The sequence below is a fragment of the Triturus cristatus genome, chromosome 4_2, assembly GCF_964204655.1.
Source record: "Triturus cristatus chromosome 4_2, aTriCri1.1, whole genome shotgun sequence".
Classification (NCBI taxonomy): domain Eukaryota; kingdom Metazoa; phylum Chordata; class Amphibia; order Caudata; family Salamandridae; genus Triturus; species Triturus cristatus.
Window position 1 is genome coordinate 504,069,394 of NC_140586.1, and position 19,093 is coordinate 504,088,486.

Sequence of the window (19,093 nt, forward strand, 5' to 3'; positions counted from 1 at the left end):
AACGTGGCACAGCGCTATTCCTTATATGGCACGAATATGCAAATGCAGTCTGAATAATTGAGAAAAGCTGAAACTAAAATAACACATCATTGCACAGCCCGGTTTCGGTGACGTCTGGGGTCACTCACTGGGACTTTGCTGGCGTTACTCCCAATTGCACAACCCATTGGCTGCATCACATCTTAGATAAGATCACTATTTAGGTCAGCATGACCGAAAGAAGTAATCAGAACACGTGCAAACGACAAACATTGGTGAAGCATGCATTTATTTAATCGCAATACAATATATATAAGTATATATAAATGAGGACACGAAGATACATCCGTCTCTTTCTTCTGAATATGTATCGAATCTTCAAACACTTAGAAGGGCTGGAATATTGTCCTTTTTACTCTTATTTGACGGATTGTAGTTGCCAAGCTGAAATGTTTGGTTTATCTTGGCTGACAAGTACAGATACGATGAGCAAACGTTCCAGTCCGAAGAACCTCCTTTCCCAATTGTTGCTGTATAAAAACTAGAACTGGACTGGCTCTCTCCATCAACCACCAGCATGGGGGGAATTATCCTTGCAGCTTTCCTCGCCCTTGTGAGTAAGTTAAATCCCTGTCTCTATAGGAGGTCCATATGCTAGCCAAGCTCATCAAATATGTTGAGGTATTGGTAGGTGTGTTTTTCATATGTTCATCTGTTTGTATTCAACAGGGAGTGAACCGCACAATGTCGGTAAGTACGTGTGACAGTCTGGATCCATTTAAAGGGGTTCTTGCGTCTAATACCAATGGGGCGCTAAGGTAACCTTCTAAGCTACAAGTTGTTGCTGTGTCTTCTTCCAGAACCCGTCTTCAGTGAAAGTAAGACCTACGTCTTCCAGTACGAGGCCATCATCCTGAATGGACTACCGGAGGCTGGCCTGGCCAGATCTGGGATGAAACTGAACTGTAAGGTGGAGATCAGTGGACTGTCCCACAAGGTGTACCTGCTGAAGGTAGGAGCAAAGTCATACAGGAGTAAAGGTGGGCTGGTGCATGAATTCTTGTAAGACCAGTCTGTGAAAGCTATTAAAAAATCACAGATTTTCATAAAAAGAGATCTATTCAGTTTACAACTACTTGTTATTAGCCTATGGGTCTGAAATATGAAGCAAGCAACAGATTTATCCAGTGTGTGCTAGACTCCATTCACGCCAGCGTGTTGCCCATTTACACCACTGGTTGAGTTGTGTCATTTCAGTGAATTGGACTCCTGAGGCTCGCTCTCAGCAGGATAGATGGTTGGAACAGATGGTGGGAGTTTATGATCCAATAGCTTGTTGGGTTGTTTGACAGAATATCGAGCACCAAAATATCAGGCTACAAAAATATTTCAGCCACAATAATAACTACTGAAATATTGTGAAGATAGGTACTCATGAGTATGTGTATATTTACTTTTCTTCACTCCACATCAACGTATCTTGAAGATATATGCATCATTAACATACATATATGTTGCGTTAAGAAAAATAAAAAAATACACCTACCCAGATACGCTTACCTTCAGAACAGTTTGGTAGTCGGCCTTCAGGCTATGAAAGTTGTGTAGCACTATACTTAAAATTCAAGGGCATATTTACAAGGAGTTAACGCTACAGGAACGTCCCTTTTTCCAAAGTTCTGGTGGCATTAAGTCCTTCGCCTTATTTACAAGACGCAATAAAGCCACTTAGCATGGCTTAACACCACATTGTAAATAATGCCCCTATTCATGTACTACTTAGCTTGAAAAGTGTGTGCAATGGGTGTTGCAGTGGGCGTTCCACCACAACACCCATTGCTTTTGGACGCTGCCCGTAGGGGGCAGCCTCAAACATATCGCCAGGAACTATCTGGTCTTTAAGCAGCACACATGTAAACAGCATATTGCCTGTAAAGATTCTTTATGTGCAGGAAGGTGTCCTTTCCTGCAGATAAACAATCACCCCTGCAGCGCAGGCACCCTTGCAACATGGCGCAAGGGTGCCTGCGCTGGGGTTAGGCAGCTTTTTTTGCGCCAACGCTAGGGATAATGCAGGAGTGAGCTGCATTCTTGTCAATACAGCACACCCCTGTGTTTTGAAACTGACGGAGCGCAGCGTTACCAGTTTTGGCTTAACACCGCATTCCGTCAGTTTCTATTTAATTAGCCCGTCAGTACGCTGATAGTATACTGCTTTCATATTTAAGAAAGAATCATTTAAGACCCTGATCTACTGAAGCTCACAAGATTTGTGAAATAAATGTGCCTTGGCGGAAAGAAGAAATATCCATAGCAAGGGTCGAGTAAAAAGGAAAATAACATAAGATACTTGTTCAAACATTTTTTAACCAACACCTGTAGTTACGGATTTATTGATTGGGAACACAATGCTCAATAAACATTGATGTAGCATGTGTCTTAGGAGACCTCGTTGATTATCAATATCAGTAAATGCAAAGTAAAGGATACATCTATGCGCTCCTAATGTAAAATAGAAATGCATTCCAATAAATAAAGGAACATATATTAGGCTACTTATCATACTTGTTCCTTTAACTTTACAAAAAGGAGACCCCTAACCATGTCATTAACGTGCTGTATGTAAATGCTGGTAAACAGCCTCCCCTGTTTCAAGGCGCTTAGGGCCAGGAAAGTAGCCCCCTGCAGGTCCGACCGGGAACAGGAAGCAGCCATGGCAAAAATGCTCAAACCAGCCCGCCCCATTTGTCTCTGCGCATAATCTTCCTCTTTCTCTTTCCATCCATCCACTCTCTCTCTCTCTCCCTCGTTCTCTTCTCCCTCTGTGATCACTTGCTCGCTCCATTCTCCCTACCGCCCTTTCTCCTCCTCATAGCCTCCAGTGCCTGCTGCAATTAAACTTGGTGAGCTTCTGAAAGTGATAGAGGCAGGACTTGCTCTGGGCTTCAAAAATGGCCTACAAAGGCTCAAGCCCACCAGGGAAAGGCAGGGTGAAATCCAAGACCTACTCGGCCCTAAACCTTAGTACTGAAAGCAGTTACTCCCAATGACGTATACATAGTTAAATACTATTGGTATGACTGAATAATCACATTTCTAACAAGCTCACCAATGTTGCACTTAGAATTTTCAGAGTCAGGGTGCTGGCCATCGATTTCACCTCACTAATTTATAGGGTTTGTGAAAATCCAAATGCTCCTTAAAAGGAAGTGGACCATATAAACCACACCCATTCAGAAGAAGGGTTGGGTAAATAGCATTCATAAGGGTCCAGTGGGGTATTTTCAAGCTCATTTTCACAAAGCAATGGCTAAAAGCAGGAAATAGCATTTACAATGCGGGCTGAGCCACATGCGTTGTTTCCCCGCAAGCGTAACCACGCTTGCCTGAGCCCGGCGCCTGCCTTAGCTACGCATACGTGTAGCAAAGTCAGACAGCTGTCTAGTGTTCAGGATGGGCGGGGAGAAGAAGAAGCATCGGAACAGGAAGCTCCGGCCGTGGACAGGTAAGTGGGGCTGGACCCGGGTGGGCAGTTTTTACAGTGGGGTCACTTTTAGGGCTCAGGGCGGGGTACTTTTTAGAAGGAGGGGTAGGGTTTTAGGGCTCAGGGCTGGGGGAGGGGGTCACTGTAGTTTTAAGGGATGGATTTGGGGGGAGTTTTTAGGAGTAGTGACGGTTTTAAAGCTCAGGGCAGAGGGGGTTGGAGTCAGTTTTTCAATTGGGGGAAGGGTTGTAGGCCTCAGGGCAGTGGAAGGGGTTGGGGTAGATTTATGGACAGTACGAGGTACGTTTTAGGGCTCAGGGAGAAGGGGGCTTTGGTCGCTGTAGTTTATGGTAGGGGGCAGGGTTTTAGGCCTCAGGGCGGGGGGAGGGGAAGGTGTAGTTTTAAGGGCAGGGCAGGTTTTAGGCCTCAGGTTTGGGAGGCAAGGTGGGGCATAGGAATTTAGGGCATGGGGAGGGGATTAGTGGTAATCTTTACCACACACATCCCTTTACCAATCATGCCTCTACCACGAAATTGCGTGGTAAATGCGTGTGTGGTAAAGGCATGAGTGACAGACAAATGCGTGGCTCAGACACATTTGTGGTTAGGATCGCGTAGTAAAGGCATGCGTGGCTAACCAAGCGTGCCTCTGTCATACAACCGGTAAAAGCTGATGGTACTGTCAACAGGTACCCTCGCTATTGCAGCATCTAACGCAAAGTAACACTAGGTATTGCAGCACAATTCGGGGAAATTATGATGCATGCAGTTGCTTTCAACGCAGCTATTTTGTGCAGGAGAACTATGCATGACAGATCACCAGTGGTGCTGCAAAAGCTCGTCTCATTGTAGCACGTTCAGTTTCTTTCAAAGATTTCAATTTGCATGCGGTCATGTGCACCAGGTACAGCATGGATTCATAATTTTCCTGGGCAATTGCTTCCTTGGAAACTTCTCTCTGTCACTCTTCGGACTGACATCAGCTGCAGCTGAAGAGATTTCCTGGATGGGATGTGATTAATTAGAGCCGATAGATGGTTTCCAATGCTCGGTCGGAGCTGACACTTAATTCCGAACACCCGCAGTAATGACCGCCTACCACATGGTGTCACTGTCTGTCTAATTTTAAGATGAGTACAACAGATTTTAATAATTAGTCAATAACACCTGCCGCCCGCGCCTTTATTGTAGCTGTGGGTGGCTTGGAATAGACTGAACTATTACGGTTGTAGCCATGAGATGGTCAGAAGTTGTGTTGGTACTGCCACTGACAGCGCTGGCAGGGGTTATGGCTCCTTTCCACACCTTTTCTCCCTCATCCTCTAGAGACAGCCTGCAGTTCCAGGGTTAAGAGAGGGTTCAGTTGCAGTGCTTAATTTGTAAAATATGAAGTCCAGGTGCTCAAATGTTTGTTGAAGGCCACACCCACTATGCCCGACTCCACCCACTTCCTCCACTGGCTCCACCCACTTAGTCTATTTACCCCACCTACATCTTCAACTGGCACTGCTGAAAGTCCGATGTAATACCCGATCTGAATTTCAGCAAGGTAGACTTTCGAGCGTGAAGCACATAAGTGAATAACATCTGCGCCTAGACAGTTCACCTCATATAGTGTCATTATATGACTGGTTTAAATATTAGAACCATAAAACATGATAACTTGTCTTTATAGTGCTTGCTAACTGTGGGCTTTGCCACTGCATTGTCTGAAATGTGGAGGAAGTAACATAACAAGAGAGATGTCATCCGACACACACACACATACTTCTCACATAATAGATGAGGGGTTAAACAACAGACTGCATTGAGACCTCTTTTCCTTGACAAATTTAGATTAAATATAGAAAAGACAGCCAGCTGTGTAGTGACAACCCCACTATGGCAGCTAACAAGTGGAGAACCTATCAGTTGCATTACAATACTGCAAAGGTCACCAGTGCAAGTATGACAAATGGGCCTGTCACTTGCCCCGTCACCCCGGGTCCAGGTGCAACTGCAGCCTGGAGCGTACTTCTGTCACTGGCACTCTCTCAGAGTAAGTAATGATCAGGTGCATATCAAAACCCTATATGATTCTTAAACTCAATGCAGATACACCGCACATGTGTTCCTTTTAAAAGTGTGCTTGTTGCAGGTATTGGGGCATTCCAAACCTCTCAAGTGAATGTGACATGCACACCTTGTGAAGAGAAGAGGCAACCTAGAGCAAACTTTAATGGGTTGCTTTAAATGTTTGCTGCAAACATCTCTGCTGCCTATTTTATATTTTACATGCTGTAGAAAATGAGCATTTGTCAGAGCAATCTAAACATGAGACACAGGCAAAATAAGGATACTAGAAATTGTGTACATATATTCATAACTTTAACTGCAAAACACACAACCCTTCAATTGAATTGATTTTGAGAAAAAGCACCACATGGAGTATTCTGAAGGCAGTGAACATGTTTTTGCAAGCTAACTATGCAAATCTGTTAAATATGCTCAACAGTCGCAAAGGAATCTGACAGTATTTGGAGCTCATCGGTTTAGGGGTGTTGCTAAGCAAATGCGCCATTAATAATTTAAAAAAAGGTATACTTAGTTTGTTGCAGTGTAAGGTTATGCTTATCCTTGTTATCTGGTTGAAAGCTCTCAGTAATCAAATAATATCTCAAGAGATGAGTGCCACACATGGAGTCACAACACAGCCAGACTCAAAATCATACAATGCAAAACAAAAGAAACAAGAGGAAAACCACCTCAATTTATAAGCCCAGAAACTGAACCATCATGTGCCCACATATCATACAATCCACATGAGTCCTGCAATTGATAATGAAAGAAGCACACAATCACTGATTGTTGGACTTGGCCCTTCTGGCAGGTTCACCCCTGAACTTTTTGCTTTTACTGGTGACCTGGTGGGTAGTGATTTGTGGTTTCTGCGCACTTTCCCTGTGTCCCAGAGTAAAGTGCGTTCGCCCCCTGAGTGCATGTGGTGAGATAGGCCTGCCCTCCCATAGAAATGCATGGGGAATGTATGTGTCCCTGGTGGTTCCTGATGCGTGGGGTGTGCAGGGTCGAGTCTGGTATGTGCGGACTCGGGTGATCGAATGCTGCGCGATGATGTGTGCGGCGTGCATGTACCTAGTGTGGAAGTGACACTTCTAGAAGTGTGCACTTCGGTGTGCAGTGTAAAATGTGTGCCTTGTCTGGCGATTGGCTGGTTGAGGTCATGTGACGGGCCAGGGAATCCCCAGAGTCAGGATGGGTCTGCCCCGGTGGTGATTGGATAGAGCGGCAGGTAGATGGGTGGGAGGAGTACACCTGGGTCCTGAATAGGGCAGGGCTTTCCCCACACAATGCTGGCTCCGCCCCCTGTGGTGCGACTGACGACCCTAGCCCTGCCAGTGAATAGAGTGAGGGGCTGAGCACATCAAGGGTGCTCCCCAACCAGCTGCGACTGGTTCTCCCCCTCACCCTGAACCCAGACAAAGGAACCTGTGTATAAAAAGGGGCTGTGTCCCCTTACAAAATGTTCTTGTTCTGACTTGAATCTGCCAGGGGCGTGCTGCTGCTGGGGCCCCGGGGAAGGCTTGCCTCCCTGGGCCCTGCCCAGCCCCTGGATGCCCTGGATACCTGGAGGACTTTCCCTTGCTGGGAGCTGCTTTGCTCCATCTTCTAAATGCCCAGGACTGATTAGAACTTTTTCCTTTGCCAAGGCTTGTTACAGCCTACCAAGTGCCTGGGAGCGCGTGGGCCTCGCAGCACGGTGCTGCACAACGAACAAGAGAGGGAATCCCCAGCGTAGGGATTCCCCCATGATGCGTGCTGTCGCGGGTGCCCACCCCGCTTATTTGGTCCCTTAATTTGCGGGTGCCTACCCCGCATTATATTGTAATTTACGGGTGCCACCCCGCTTTATATCTCCTTTGCGGGTGCCCACCCCGCTGTGGATGCCGCCTATTTGACCTCCAATTAAACGGGTGCCCACCCCGCATTGCCGCCGATAAAGGAAAATCACAGCCGCAACCCGGAAGTCAGGCACGTCCGCCTGAGACATGGGCGGGGCCGCAGGACACGAGTAGAGGAAGTCCCGCGGCCGCCGCCACAGCCAAATGAGACGTCCCGGTCCCTCTCGGTGAAGGAGCTGAGGCGGAGAATCCAGGTGGGGCTCCGGTGCGGAAGACGGAGCCCCGCGCGTTGCTGCCCTGCCACGACCAGGAGAATGAAGGCCGGTCCCGCAGCAGAGCAGAGCCATCCCCGTGAGAGAGAGCCGGTAAGTGAGGGCTCTAAGGGGGTCCGGGCCGCCTCCCGCTCTAAGAGGGAGCATATCTTATGAAATGCCGGTAAAGGCACCGTGCTGTGGTTTCCTGGGCGGCCCCGTCTGGCAGCGGGCCGCCCCAACGAGGGGGCAAGTCAGCTCCCCGTCCCGGCCCATATCCCTTGTTCCAGAGCCTGAGAAGGCTCCAACGGTTGGGACAGTGTTTGTTTTCAGAGCGCTAGTGCGCTCGGCTTCGGGGGCATTTCCTGGGTGTTATGAGCCCACGAGGCTCCAACGTTTGGGTACGATTGGTTCTCGAGCCTGCCTGGCTCCCGCGAGCCTAATTGTTTCTTGAGCCAGAGAGGCTCCAACCCAGCATAGTTGCCCCGAGAGCGCCAGTGCGCTCCACAGTACTTTGGAGCAAGCCCCTTTTCTATATTGGCGCACCATTATTTTAGGAGCCCGTGCGCTCCATGGGGACATGTCATTTTCGAGCCTAGGTGGCTCCAACATTCTGGATATCGTTTCAGGGGCTAGTGAGAGCCCCTGCCTACTATGTGCCTTCCCCAGCTGCGCAGCACTTAGTGCCAGCTGCAGCGTTTAGGCCCTGTGCTTGTCCCCAGCTGCCCAGCAAGTAGTGGGCAGCTGCTACGTTTAGGTTTTGGCGCAACCTGGACTCTGATGTGATTTTGGTGCTAGGAAATGTACGGTGTAGTATGTTTTGCGCCCCCTGTCTTCATGCTTTTGGTGCTAGGAAATGTACTGTATATAGCATGTTTTGCGCACCCTGTGTCTGATACCTCTAAATGTGGTTATTTCTGGCTAGAAGGTTGTTTTACCTGCTTAGGTTGATGGTAGGGAGAATGTACTTCCCTGTGCGAAGTGCGCCCCTAGTATAGTTATACTTAGGTGGTTAGGTCTAATGCGTTAGACCAATGCGAATTGCATAATGTGATTTATGCCCCTGTGGTAGATGCAGGATAGGTTTTATACCTGATGCTAGTGTGATGACGCTGAGGTCATTATTGCGCCAGTAGTTACTGGTTGTGCTCTACAGTTACTTTGTGTTATGTTCTACATTTACTATTGGTGATTTGTGCTAAGTTCTAAAAGTGCTAATTCCTGACAGTGGTCCATGTGGCCCTGTCCCCTGTACATATAATCCCTTGTAAATTCTGCCCGTGCCTGTTGGCACATTGCAAAGTGTGTGTTTTTATCTAATGTGTTGTGTATAATACAAAGGTTATTTTTATATAATACCTTGTGTGGAGTTTCCTTTGTGGTGGGCCTTGGGTGTTGTTGCTGGGTGTGCGCGCAAACGCTTTACACATTGCCTCAGAGATAAGCCTGACTGCTCGTGCCAAGCTACCAAGGGGGTGAGCAGGGGTTATCTTTGGCGTGTAACTCCCCAGCCCTGACTAGAGTGGTGGTTTCTGCCTGGCTTTGGCGCAAGCCCTAGCCAGCCAGAAATCCCATTTCTAACATTGGTGATCAGCGGTGGGATTTGGACTTGCGTTTGCGCTGTACCGCAGCAGCAACTGGCTGCACCACAAAACTCTGCATTTAGATAATCACATGGTATAGGGATTATTGTTCTAAGTTTGCTTTTAAATGTCATTTCTTTGGAAATGTGGTTCTTGTGCACTGTGAGTTAGGTGTCCCTAGCTCGGGAGGGTAGATCATCCCCCTTAGTGCATTGTGTTTTCTGGATTCACCAGAGGGTGGGATCCAGTGGTGGCAGCAGATGTGTGTCCAGTGCATGTATTCCCATTCCCAGTTCCAGGGGTAGTGGTACCTGTGTCACGTGGTGGTCAGGTTGAGAAATCAGGGGCGGTAGAAACTGTCTTACCAGTCTTGGGAGGGGTTTGGGGATGAATGTGTAATGCGCTGGATGAATGTGAATGTCCCATTCCCAGTTCCCAGAGTAATAGTACCTGTGTCACGTGGTGGTCAGGTTGAGAAATCAGGGGCGGTAGAAACTGTCTTACTAGTCTGGGGGGTGTGAGTGTGGATGAATGGTGTGTTGCACTGGACGATTGAATGTTAAATGGTGTTAAAAAGGTTCTCCAGTCTGTTGTGTCAGAGAGAATCTCAGAGTTATTGTTTTCCGAAGTTGCACCAATGCCTGGTGTGTGTAAATTCTTTTGAGTCTTCTTGAGCTTGTTTTTGGGAGTGACCCTAGAAGAATGGTGCAGGTATCTCCACAAACCCTTGCGGCGGAGATGGTTCAGAGTAGCCCAGCTAGGTACCCTTATTTGTTAGGAGGTTGAGTGGTCTCACGCCTGAACTGGTTGAGGGCGTGACCCTGGGTTGTATTCCCAACCCCAACCTCCGTCTCCAGGACTGGTTGGTTCCATGAGGGAACACCAGGTAGGGAGCCTAGTCTGTCCTGTTGGACTGTTCTTCGAGGTGGTTCTTCCTGTTTGAGGTAAGCTGGGAGTGTCTGTAGTAAGGCCTCCATCAGTTTTGGTGTCTAGCAGTGCCACTCCTAGGTGGAGGGTGCAGAGGTTCAGTTTTGAGGAGTGAGAGGGGGAAAGAGTCCCCAGTGGGAGCCAGTGGGTCAGGGGCCGGCCAGAAGGGCTGAGCCACCAATGAGTGACCATGGTGACGCCACTTCTGTCCTGGGGCATCTTCACGCACTGTCAGAGGGACAGGAGGTCGTGAGCTCTGTGCCAGGCAGACTGTCACACGACACGCTAGGTATGTGTCACCCTCGGGAGGGTATATGTACTCCCAGGAAGTCCTGGTTCTCCGGGTAATTGTGAGGTGGTACCCCCCTGAAAGCAGGTGGGGTCCGGTTGTGAGCGGTGAGAGGGGGAGAGGGTCCCCAGTGGGAACCAGTGGGTCAGGGGCCGGCCAGAAGGGCTGAGCCACCAATGAGTGACCATGGTGACGCCACTTCTGTCCTGGGGCATCTTCGCGCACTGTCAAAGGGACAGGAGGTCGTGAGCTCTGCGCCAGGCAGACTGTCGCACGACACGCTAGGTATGTGTCACCCTTAGGAAGTCCTGGTTCGCCAGGCATCTGACCAAAGGGTACGTCCCTCGGTTGGGGAGCCAGTAGTCGGTGTTTCCGGATCTGGACGTAAGGGCAGCTGTAGTCCTGAGGGCAGGTGAGGCTCATCTTAAGTGAAGAGACCCTGCTCTACAGTGGAAGGGGGTGCAGAGGGAGGGGGTCCTCGCCTCTGACCCCTTGGATCCCAGGTGGTAGACCAGTTGGTGGAGAGAGGTCCTGAACTGGTGGGAGAGTTGTGTTCAGGTGGGTACTTCCCTGGGAGGGTGCGGAACCCCAGAAGTAGAGGTAGGGTGGGGCATTCTTGCCCGTGACCTCTGGTCAGCCTGAGGGCGCGGACCCTAGGTTGAAGGATCAGTGGTAGTTGGGAACTACACTGAGAGGGAGAGTGGAGAATGGCTTGTATGCCAGGGGTTACTACCCCCCACTCTGGGTTTGGCAAGGACCAGTGGTATCTGGGTGGCCTAGGGCCTGGTCCTGGCCATGGACAACTAGGTAGCACCAGTGGGGTAGCCTAGTTGGGCCTGAGTTCTTTTCGGTTGTTTTTTTTCAGATGGAACTATGTTGATTGAGAATGGCGTAGAACCGGAGAGTGTCCCTGCAGTGCGGGCCTGCGTCCATGTTCTATCGCCCCAAGCAGGGAAGACCATCACGGTGGTGATTGGTCTGCCCTGCGTTTTGGCTGGAAGGGGGTTGTGTTGGACTTGGCCCTTCTGGCAGGTTCACCCCTGAACTTTTTGCTTTTACTGGTGACCTGGTGGGTAGTGATTTGTGGTTTCTGTGCACTTTCCCTGTGTCCCAGAGTAAAGTGCGTTCGCCCCCTGAGTGCATGTGGTGAGATAGGCCTGCCCTCCCATAGGAATGCATGGGGAATGTATGTGTCCCTGGTGGTTCCTGATGCGTGGGGTGTGCAGGGTCGAGTCTGGTATGTGCGGACTCGGGTGATTGAATGCTGCGTGATGATGTGTGCGGCATGCATCTACCTAGTGTGGAAGTGCCACTTCTAGAAGTGGGCACTTCGGTGTGCAGTGTAAAATGTGTGCCTTGTCTGGCGATTGGCTGGTTGAGGTCATGTGACGGGCCAGGGAATCCCCAGAGTCAGGATGAGTCTGCCCCGGTGGTGATTGGATAGAGCGGCAGGTAGATGGGTGGGAGGAGTACACCTGGGTCCTGAATAGGGCAGGGCTTTCCCCACACAATGCTGGCTCCGCCCCCTGTGGTGCGACTGACGACCCTAGCCCTGCCAGTGAATAGAGTGAGGGGCTGAGCACATCAAGGGTGCTCCCCAACCTGCTGCGACTGGTTCTCCCCCTCACCCTGAACCCAGAGAAAGGAACCTGTGTATAAAAAGGGGCTGTGTCCCCTTACAAAAAGTTCTTGTTCTGACTTGAATCTGCCAGGGGCGTGCTGCTGCTGGGGCCCCGGGGAAGGCTTGCCTCCCTGGGCCCTGCCCAGCCCCTGGATGCCCTGGATACCTGGAGGACTTTCCCTTGCTGGGAGCTGCTTTGCTCCATCTTCTAAATGCCCAGGACTGATTAAAACTTTTTCCTTTGCCAAGGCTTGTTACAGCCTACCAAGTGCCTGGGAGCGCGTGGGCCTCGCAGCACGGTGCTGCACAACGAACAAGAGAGGGAATCCCCAGCGTAGGGATTCCCCCATGATGCGTACTTTCGCGGGTGCCCACCCCGCTTATTTGGTCCCTTAATTTGCGGGTGCCTACCACGCATTATATTGTAATTTACGGGTGCCACCCCGCTTTATATCTCCTTTGCGGGTGCCCACCCCACTGTGGATGCTGCCTATTTGACCTCCAATTAAACGGGTGCCCACCCCGCATTGCCGCCGATAAAGGAAAATCACCGCCGCAACCCGGAAGTCAGGCACGTCTGCCTGAGACATGGGCGGGGCCGCAGGACACGAGTAGAGGAAGTCCCGCGGCCGCCGCCACAGCCGAATGAGAAGTCCCGGTCCCTCTCGGTGAAGGAGCTGAGGCGGAGAATCCAGGTGGGGCTCCGGTGCGGAAGACGGAGCCCCGCGCGTTGCTGCCCTGCCACGACCAGGAGAATGAAGGCCGGTCCCGCAGCAGAGCAGAGCCATCCCCGTGAGAGAGAGCCGGTAAGTGAGGGCTCTAAGGGGGTCCGGGCCGCCTCCCGCTCTAAGAGGGAGCATATCTTACGAAATGCCGGTAAAGGCACCGTGTTGTGGTTTCCTGGGCGGCCCCATCTGGCAGCGGGCCGCCCCAACGAGGGGGCAAGTCAGCTCCCCGTCCCGGCCCATATCCCTTGTTCCAGAGCCTGAGAAGGCTCCAACGGTTGGGACAGTGTTTGTTTTCAGAGCGCTAGTGCGCTCGGCTTCGGGGGCATTTCCTGGGTGTTCTGAGCCCACGAGGCTCCAACATTTGGGTACGATTGGTTCTCGAGCCTGCCTGGCTCCCACGAGCCTAATTGTTTCTTGAGCCAGAGAGGCTCCAACCCAGCATAGTTGCCCCGAGAGCGCCAGTGCGCTCCACAGTACTTTGGGGCAAGCCCCTTTTCTATATTGGCGCACCATTATTTTAGGAGCCCGTGCGCTCCATGGGGACATGTCATTTTCAAGCCTAGGTGGCTCCAACATTCTGGATATCGTTTCAGGGGCTAGTGAGAGCCCCTGCCTACTATGTGCCTTCCCCAGCTGCGCAGCACTTAGTGCCAGCTGCAGCGTTTAGGCCCTGTGCTTGTCCCCAGCTGCCCAGCAAGTAGTGGGCAGCTGCTACGTTGAGGTTTTGGCGCAACCTGGACTCTGATGTGATTTTGGTGCTAGGAAATGTACGGTGTAGTATGTTTTGCGCCCCCTGTCTTCATGCTTTTGGTGCTAGGAAATGTACTGTATATAGCATGTTTTGCGCACCCTGTGTCTGATACCTCTAAATCTGGTTATTTCTGGCTAGAAGGTTGTTTTACCTGCTTAGGTTGATGGTAGGGAGAATGTACTTCCCTGTGCGATGTGCGCCCCTAGTATAGTTATACTTAGGTGGTTAGGTCTAATGCGTTAGACCAATGCGAATTGCATAATGTGATTTATGCCCCTGTGATAGATGCAGGATAGGTTTTATACCTGATGCTAGTGTGATGACGCTGAGGTCATTATTGCGCCAGTAGTTACTGGTTGTGCTCTACAGTTACTTTGTGTTATGTTCTACATTTACTATCGGTGATTTGTGCTAAGTTCTAAAAGTGCTAATTCCTGACAGTGGTCCATGTGGCCCTGTCCCCTGTACATATAATCCCTTGTAAATTCTGCCCGTGCCTGTTGGCACATTGCAAAGTGTGTGTTTTTATCTAATGTGTTTGGTATAATACAAAGGTTATTTTTATATAATACCTTGTGTGGAGTTTCCTTTGTGGTGGGCCTTGGGTGTTGTTGCTGGGTGCGCGCGCAAACGCTTTACACATTGCCTCAGAGATAAGCCTGACTGCTCGTGCCAAGCTACCAAGGGGGTGAGCAGGGGTTATCTTTGGCGTGTAACTCCCCAGCCCTGACTAGAGTGGTGGTTTCTGCCTGGCTTTGGCGCAAGCCCTAGCCAGCCAGAAATCCCATTTCTAACACTGATAAAGACCCGCCTTAATACTCGAGCCTTTATACCCAATGACGAAATAGCTCTTTCTCCCACCTTGATATCTTCTCCTATCCATGACCTCTCCAGCACAACAGGGCTTTAAGTGGGATGGGTCTTGCCTTTGCTTAGCACAGGCAGTTCTCAAAATCAGGTGTCTAGACGGGTCCCTAACGGGCTCTCCATTTTTACCCTCATCCTCAGGGTGAAACTATTTTTTTTATTAACTCTGCAGCAGTGCCACCCATAACTGCCTGTGATGTAAAATCAAAGAGACTCGTTATGGTCATTTCACTGTCTCATAAGTTCATAACGGAAGCATTTTCAATATTATATACAAGGACGCCATAGTAGTTGCTTATTTAGCATATGCAACTAACAGTCATTGACAAAGTCAGTAGTTCTAATTTATTGTAGGTGTAATGTTACTTGTTGTATTATATTTCTGAATGCCATGAGAGAAGCAGCAAAATACCAGTCGGGCGGCACATTATGCCAAGGACAGATTTTTAGCTCATGCGTTTTTAGGCAACGCCCTTAATTACTTCGGCCATGCCCCTAAGTGTGACCCCTGGGTTATTTCACCCCACTTAAAGCCCTGCTGCACAACACTCAGGATAAGTCCCTTCCCCACAATTGCGCACTGCGTTCTATTGCCTTCTTCTAACTTGATTTACTCTCTACAGGTTAACAGTATATATGAAAGGCTAAAGTAGTGTTGCAAAGGGTGGCACCTGTAAATCTAAAATATACATAGATTCTAGCCATGGTACTTTAAAACTGGACACATAACAGAAACCGGATTTTGTTTTCTTGATTCACATTATTATGTATATTTTGTTGCGTATAGCAGCAACATTCAGACTTGTGAATGCTTCAAAGAACTTGTTTGAGGCACTGTATAAACACAGGCATGCTAAAAAAAAGAGTTCAGAGATCAGAAACGGAACCATCACATCCGTGAACACACAAATATGCTGCATATATATTCAAAGTCATCAGGACCGGGTGAAAAGAAGAGTAGAATTGACGTCATTGAAGGCATATTTCAACTTAAAACTCACTCAAAATGGCAAGTTAACTTGGTTAGCGTATTTGAAAAACAATAAAATGCTGCGCGTGCTGCCAGCCACACGCCACAACCTTACCACTACAACATTCTGCTTTTCATGGCATTTAGCCACTCTTAAGCAGTAAACTGTTTAGGGGAAGATCATTCAGGGCAGGGACCGGGCAGGGCCTTTAACTTAATCCTGGCCCTAAATTATAATGTGTACGCCGGCGGCCGCTGGCTGCTACTAGGCCAGGGTGGGCACTGCAGTGCATCCATGGAATCTTGTGGAGTAAGAGTTACCACCACGGTGACGGGTGTCACGCCACCACGCTCAAAAAATGAAAAAGCAGCGTTGGTACGGCAATGGCATACTTACGGTTTACTCGTGGTGGTGAATGTAGTATAGCAGGCCTGGTGGCCTGTGCCTCTGATCCTCAACGCCGTCAGGCTGACATTGACTCATGGGTGGGGTATGACGCCCGTCGCGCGGGTGTGCCGGGGCATCACGTGGCAATCTGAAACAAATCTGCGCATGCTGCCTGGCGCACACAGCCCCGCAGAACCAAATCTATCCAGATTCCAGCCCAATCAGTGTCCCTACTCCCGCCTACTGGCAATACTAAACCCAGGGCTGCGGCTGGCATCATATAAATTAATCTTGCCACAGGCAGCTCTCACAGCCGCAACACTCTTCACAGGAATCTGTCAGGAGACTAGTCATGAGAACAACACTGCGCAATAAAGCAGTCATGCCGAGACTTATCATTAATGCCATATGTGATGTGCAGATACCGCCGTGTGTAGACCCGGCCCTGATAGGTAAGTGCCGGTGCTAAGCACCGGAAAGCACCGGCACAAATGAAGCACTGCTCAGTTGGGTGTGTCATGTTGTTTGTGACTCCGATACCAATGGTACGTTTTTCTCCACCTGGTTGCAGTGCTGCTGTGCGCCTGCAGGTAGTGAGAAAAATGGGCACAGTCTGGACCATAGCTTTAGGTGACTGTCATAGATATGTTATGATGTGCAGTGCGCTGTGCGTTTATCCCACAGAGGACTGACTAGATAAATGAAATGAGAACACCAAGACGTGTTTTTTGCAGCAGATGGCAGAGAAATCTTAGCACTTCTATTAATTTCACAGATATTTCACGATTTACAAAATCACAAAAAGCTGGAAGTTCTGTATAAAGTACATTGTTTACCGAAATCACTTGTCTGCTACTAATTTACCAGAAAAAAAAAAACTTGACTGACAACTCAATATTGAGTCAAGTGTGAGCTCTTTATAGCTTTCCATAACTTACAATGATCTGATTTAAACACAGAGATAAAGAGCTGAAGAGTATCAAACAAATCTGGCACTGTGTCATTAGGCTACCATCACCAGGTAAATAGAGTATGAGTATATATATATATATATATATTACCTACTGGCGGTCGCCAGTAGGTAGTTATAGTTAGGACCCTGTTTCCATAGGAAATCCGCAACATTCTATTTTGAATAACTTTGGCGCCGGTCGACGAATCCTCGCGAATTTCTCAAAATAGGTGGGGCGCTACGCTCCGCTCCTACCCTGAAAGTCTCGGAGGGATTCGTCAAGCGGGGGCTGAGATAAAAGGGGGGTCCCAAAACGCGTTTTTCCCATGCATTTTTCCATAGGACCTTTAGACAGGGCTACAGCCCGAACGGCTGAACAGAATTACTAGAAATTTGGCAGAGAGGTAGTCCTCAGGTCAAGGAAGTGCCTTTTGTAGGTTTGGTGTAAATCTGTTCAGTAGATTCTGAGAAAATAGCCTTTAAATCAATATATATATCTGAGCCAGCTTACGGTACGCTTAAGTTTACCGTACGCGTACGGTGGCGTGCGCGAGCGCGATTCTGATTGGCTGTTACATCTAAGTAAACATTCGAATCGGTCGAAACCAGGAAGCGGCGGCCGCCATTTTCTCTCTCGTAAACAAAGGCAAAAAACATATAAAGGGGCTGTTTAGACAGCGCCCATGCACATAGCCATGTTAGTTGAGTCCTCAAAGATCCCCTAAGGCCAAAAACGGTAAATTTTTATTTTTTGAAAATTTCGCCGATTACGCTTACCGTACGCGTATGGTGCGCTTACGCTAAAAATTTTAATAAAAAAAAAAAAACACTCTCTGTGCATGGCGTATTATTGTCATCACTTACAAATTAAATGTAACAGATTACCTATCACAAGGAAGCGCATAATATGTCCTCCATGTGCGCACGGTGCGCTACGCGCACCGCGTGCCCACCTTGCGTGTACGGCACTAACTGCGTAAAGTGGGTGCGCGGTGCGCGAAGCGCACCGCGTGCTCACTGTGCGCGCACGGTGCGCGATGCGCACCGTGCGCGCACGGAACGAACTGCGTTAAGTGGGCGTGCACTCCACGAATGGCGTAAAGTAACTTAGCATTTAAAAAACCGTACAAATTCACTGAAAAAACCATAGGTTTCACACACGTTATAGTTAGGAATTAGCATTTAAAAAACCTTGCAAATTCACTGAAAAAACCATAGGTTTCACACATGTTATAGTTAGCGGAAATTTTACTGATAAAAAACCAATGAAATTCCCCCGTTATAGTTAGTGCAGGCAACTATAACTCACGCGACCGCAATCTTCTGCTGATGACATATGTGTCTTTATGAAAAAAAAATATTTGTAATATATGTATAGCTAAAAATGTATGGAAGAAGACATGGGCAAATAAGTGTCTAAATACAGTATTAGCATCAGCAGAGGATTGCGGTCGCGTGAGTTATAGTTGCCTGCACTAACTATAACGGGGGAATTTCATTGGTTTTTTATCAGTAAAATTTCCGCTAACTATAACATGTGTGAAACCTATGGTTTTTTCAGTGAATATATATATATATATATATATGTATATATATGTATATATATATATATATACCAAATTCTTCTCCGAGGAGAAATCAGGGTCGCACTCCAGTTTGCTCGGTTTATAACGGTGTTTATTGCATCTCAATGTTCCATCAGCAATCGTGCCAGATACACAAGTCTCCAAACCAACGCGTTTCGGTATTATCACAATACCTTGATCACGGTCGATTGTAACATGCCAAGTGATTGGTTTTAAAGAAAAAACTGTTAAGGAAATGGTGATTACCTCATTTCCTGTACCCATCAGGACTTACTCCATGGATTTATGGGAGTTGTAGTCCGATGATTGTATATGGTTGCAAACCAATGTATAAAGTTTAAAGAAAAAACATTGAAACAATATTAATTCAATACTATTTCCAAAAACAATCTAAAATAGTGAGGAACAGACCAAATCAAACATAGTCAGGTCGACTTTCAACTCTGCCCATGATACGAACTATATTAGTTCCTCTGAAGCTGCAACATTATTTTCGTTAACTTAATTGTTCTTAAGTACGAACAAGAGTTTTTTTGGTTGTTCATTTATTTATTCTCCTCCAGTGGAGCGTCTCATTTTGTTTCATCAGTTGGGTATTAGGTGTTCATTATCTCATCAAATGTTGTTGTGCAGTCTCGAGATTAAATATGTATATAAAGTTCTTCTGACTGATTCAATCCATTTGGTGCCAAGGTCCTGAAGTTCAGGATATGGCGTGATTCCCGTTGGCGTAGCATTTTCTCTCTGTTGCCACCACGTGTCAAGGTAGGAATGGATTCAATCCCATGAAATTTCAAAAGTTTCCAATTGCCATTGTG

General features: G+C 48.2%; 1 protein-coding gene across 3 annotated transcripts in view; it reads left to right on the plus strand.

The window, feature by feature from the left end:
* The first annotated feature begins 466 nt into the window (after positions 1 to 466).
* The window catches only part of LOC146834618 (vitellogenin-A2-like), a 512,107-nt gene continuing 493,480 nt past the window's right edge, over positions 467 to 19,093 (plus strand). For all 3 annotated transcript variants that reach the window (XM_085602090.1, XM_085602091.1, XM_085602093.1), the window contains exons 1-3: positions 467 to 596; positions 709 to 729; positions 840 to 991. In XM_085602090.1, the coding sequence (XP_085458216.1) occupies positions 557 to 596; positions 709 to 729; positions 840 to 991 (213 nt within the window). In that variant the 5' untranslated portion in view covers positions 467 to 556. The remainder of the gene's footprint in view (positions 597 to 708; positions 730 to 839; positions 992 to 19,093) is intronic.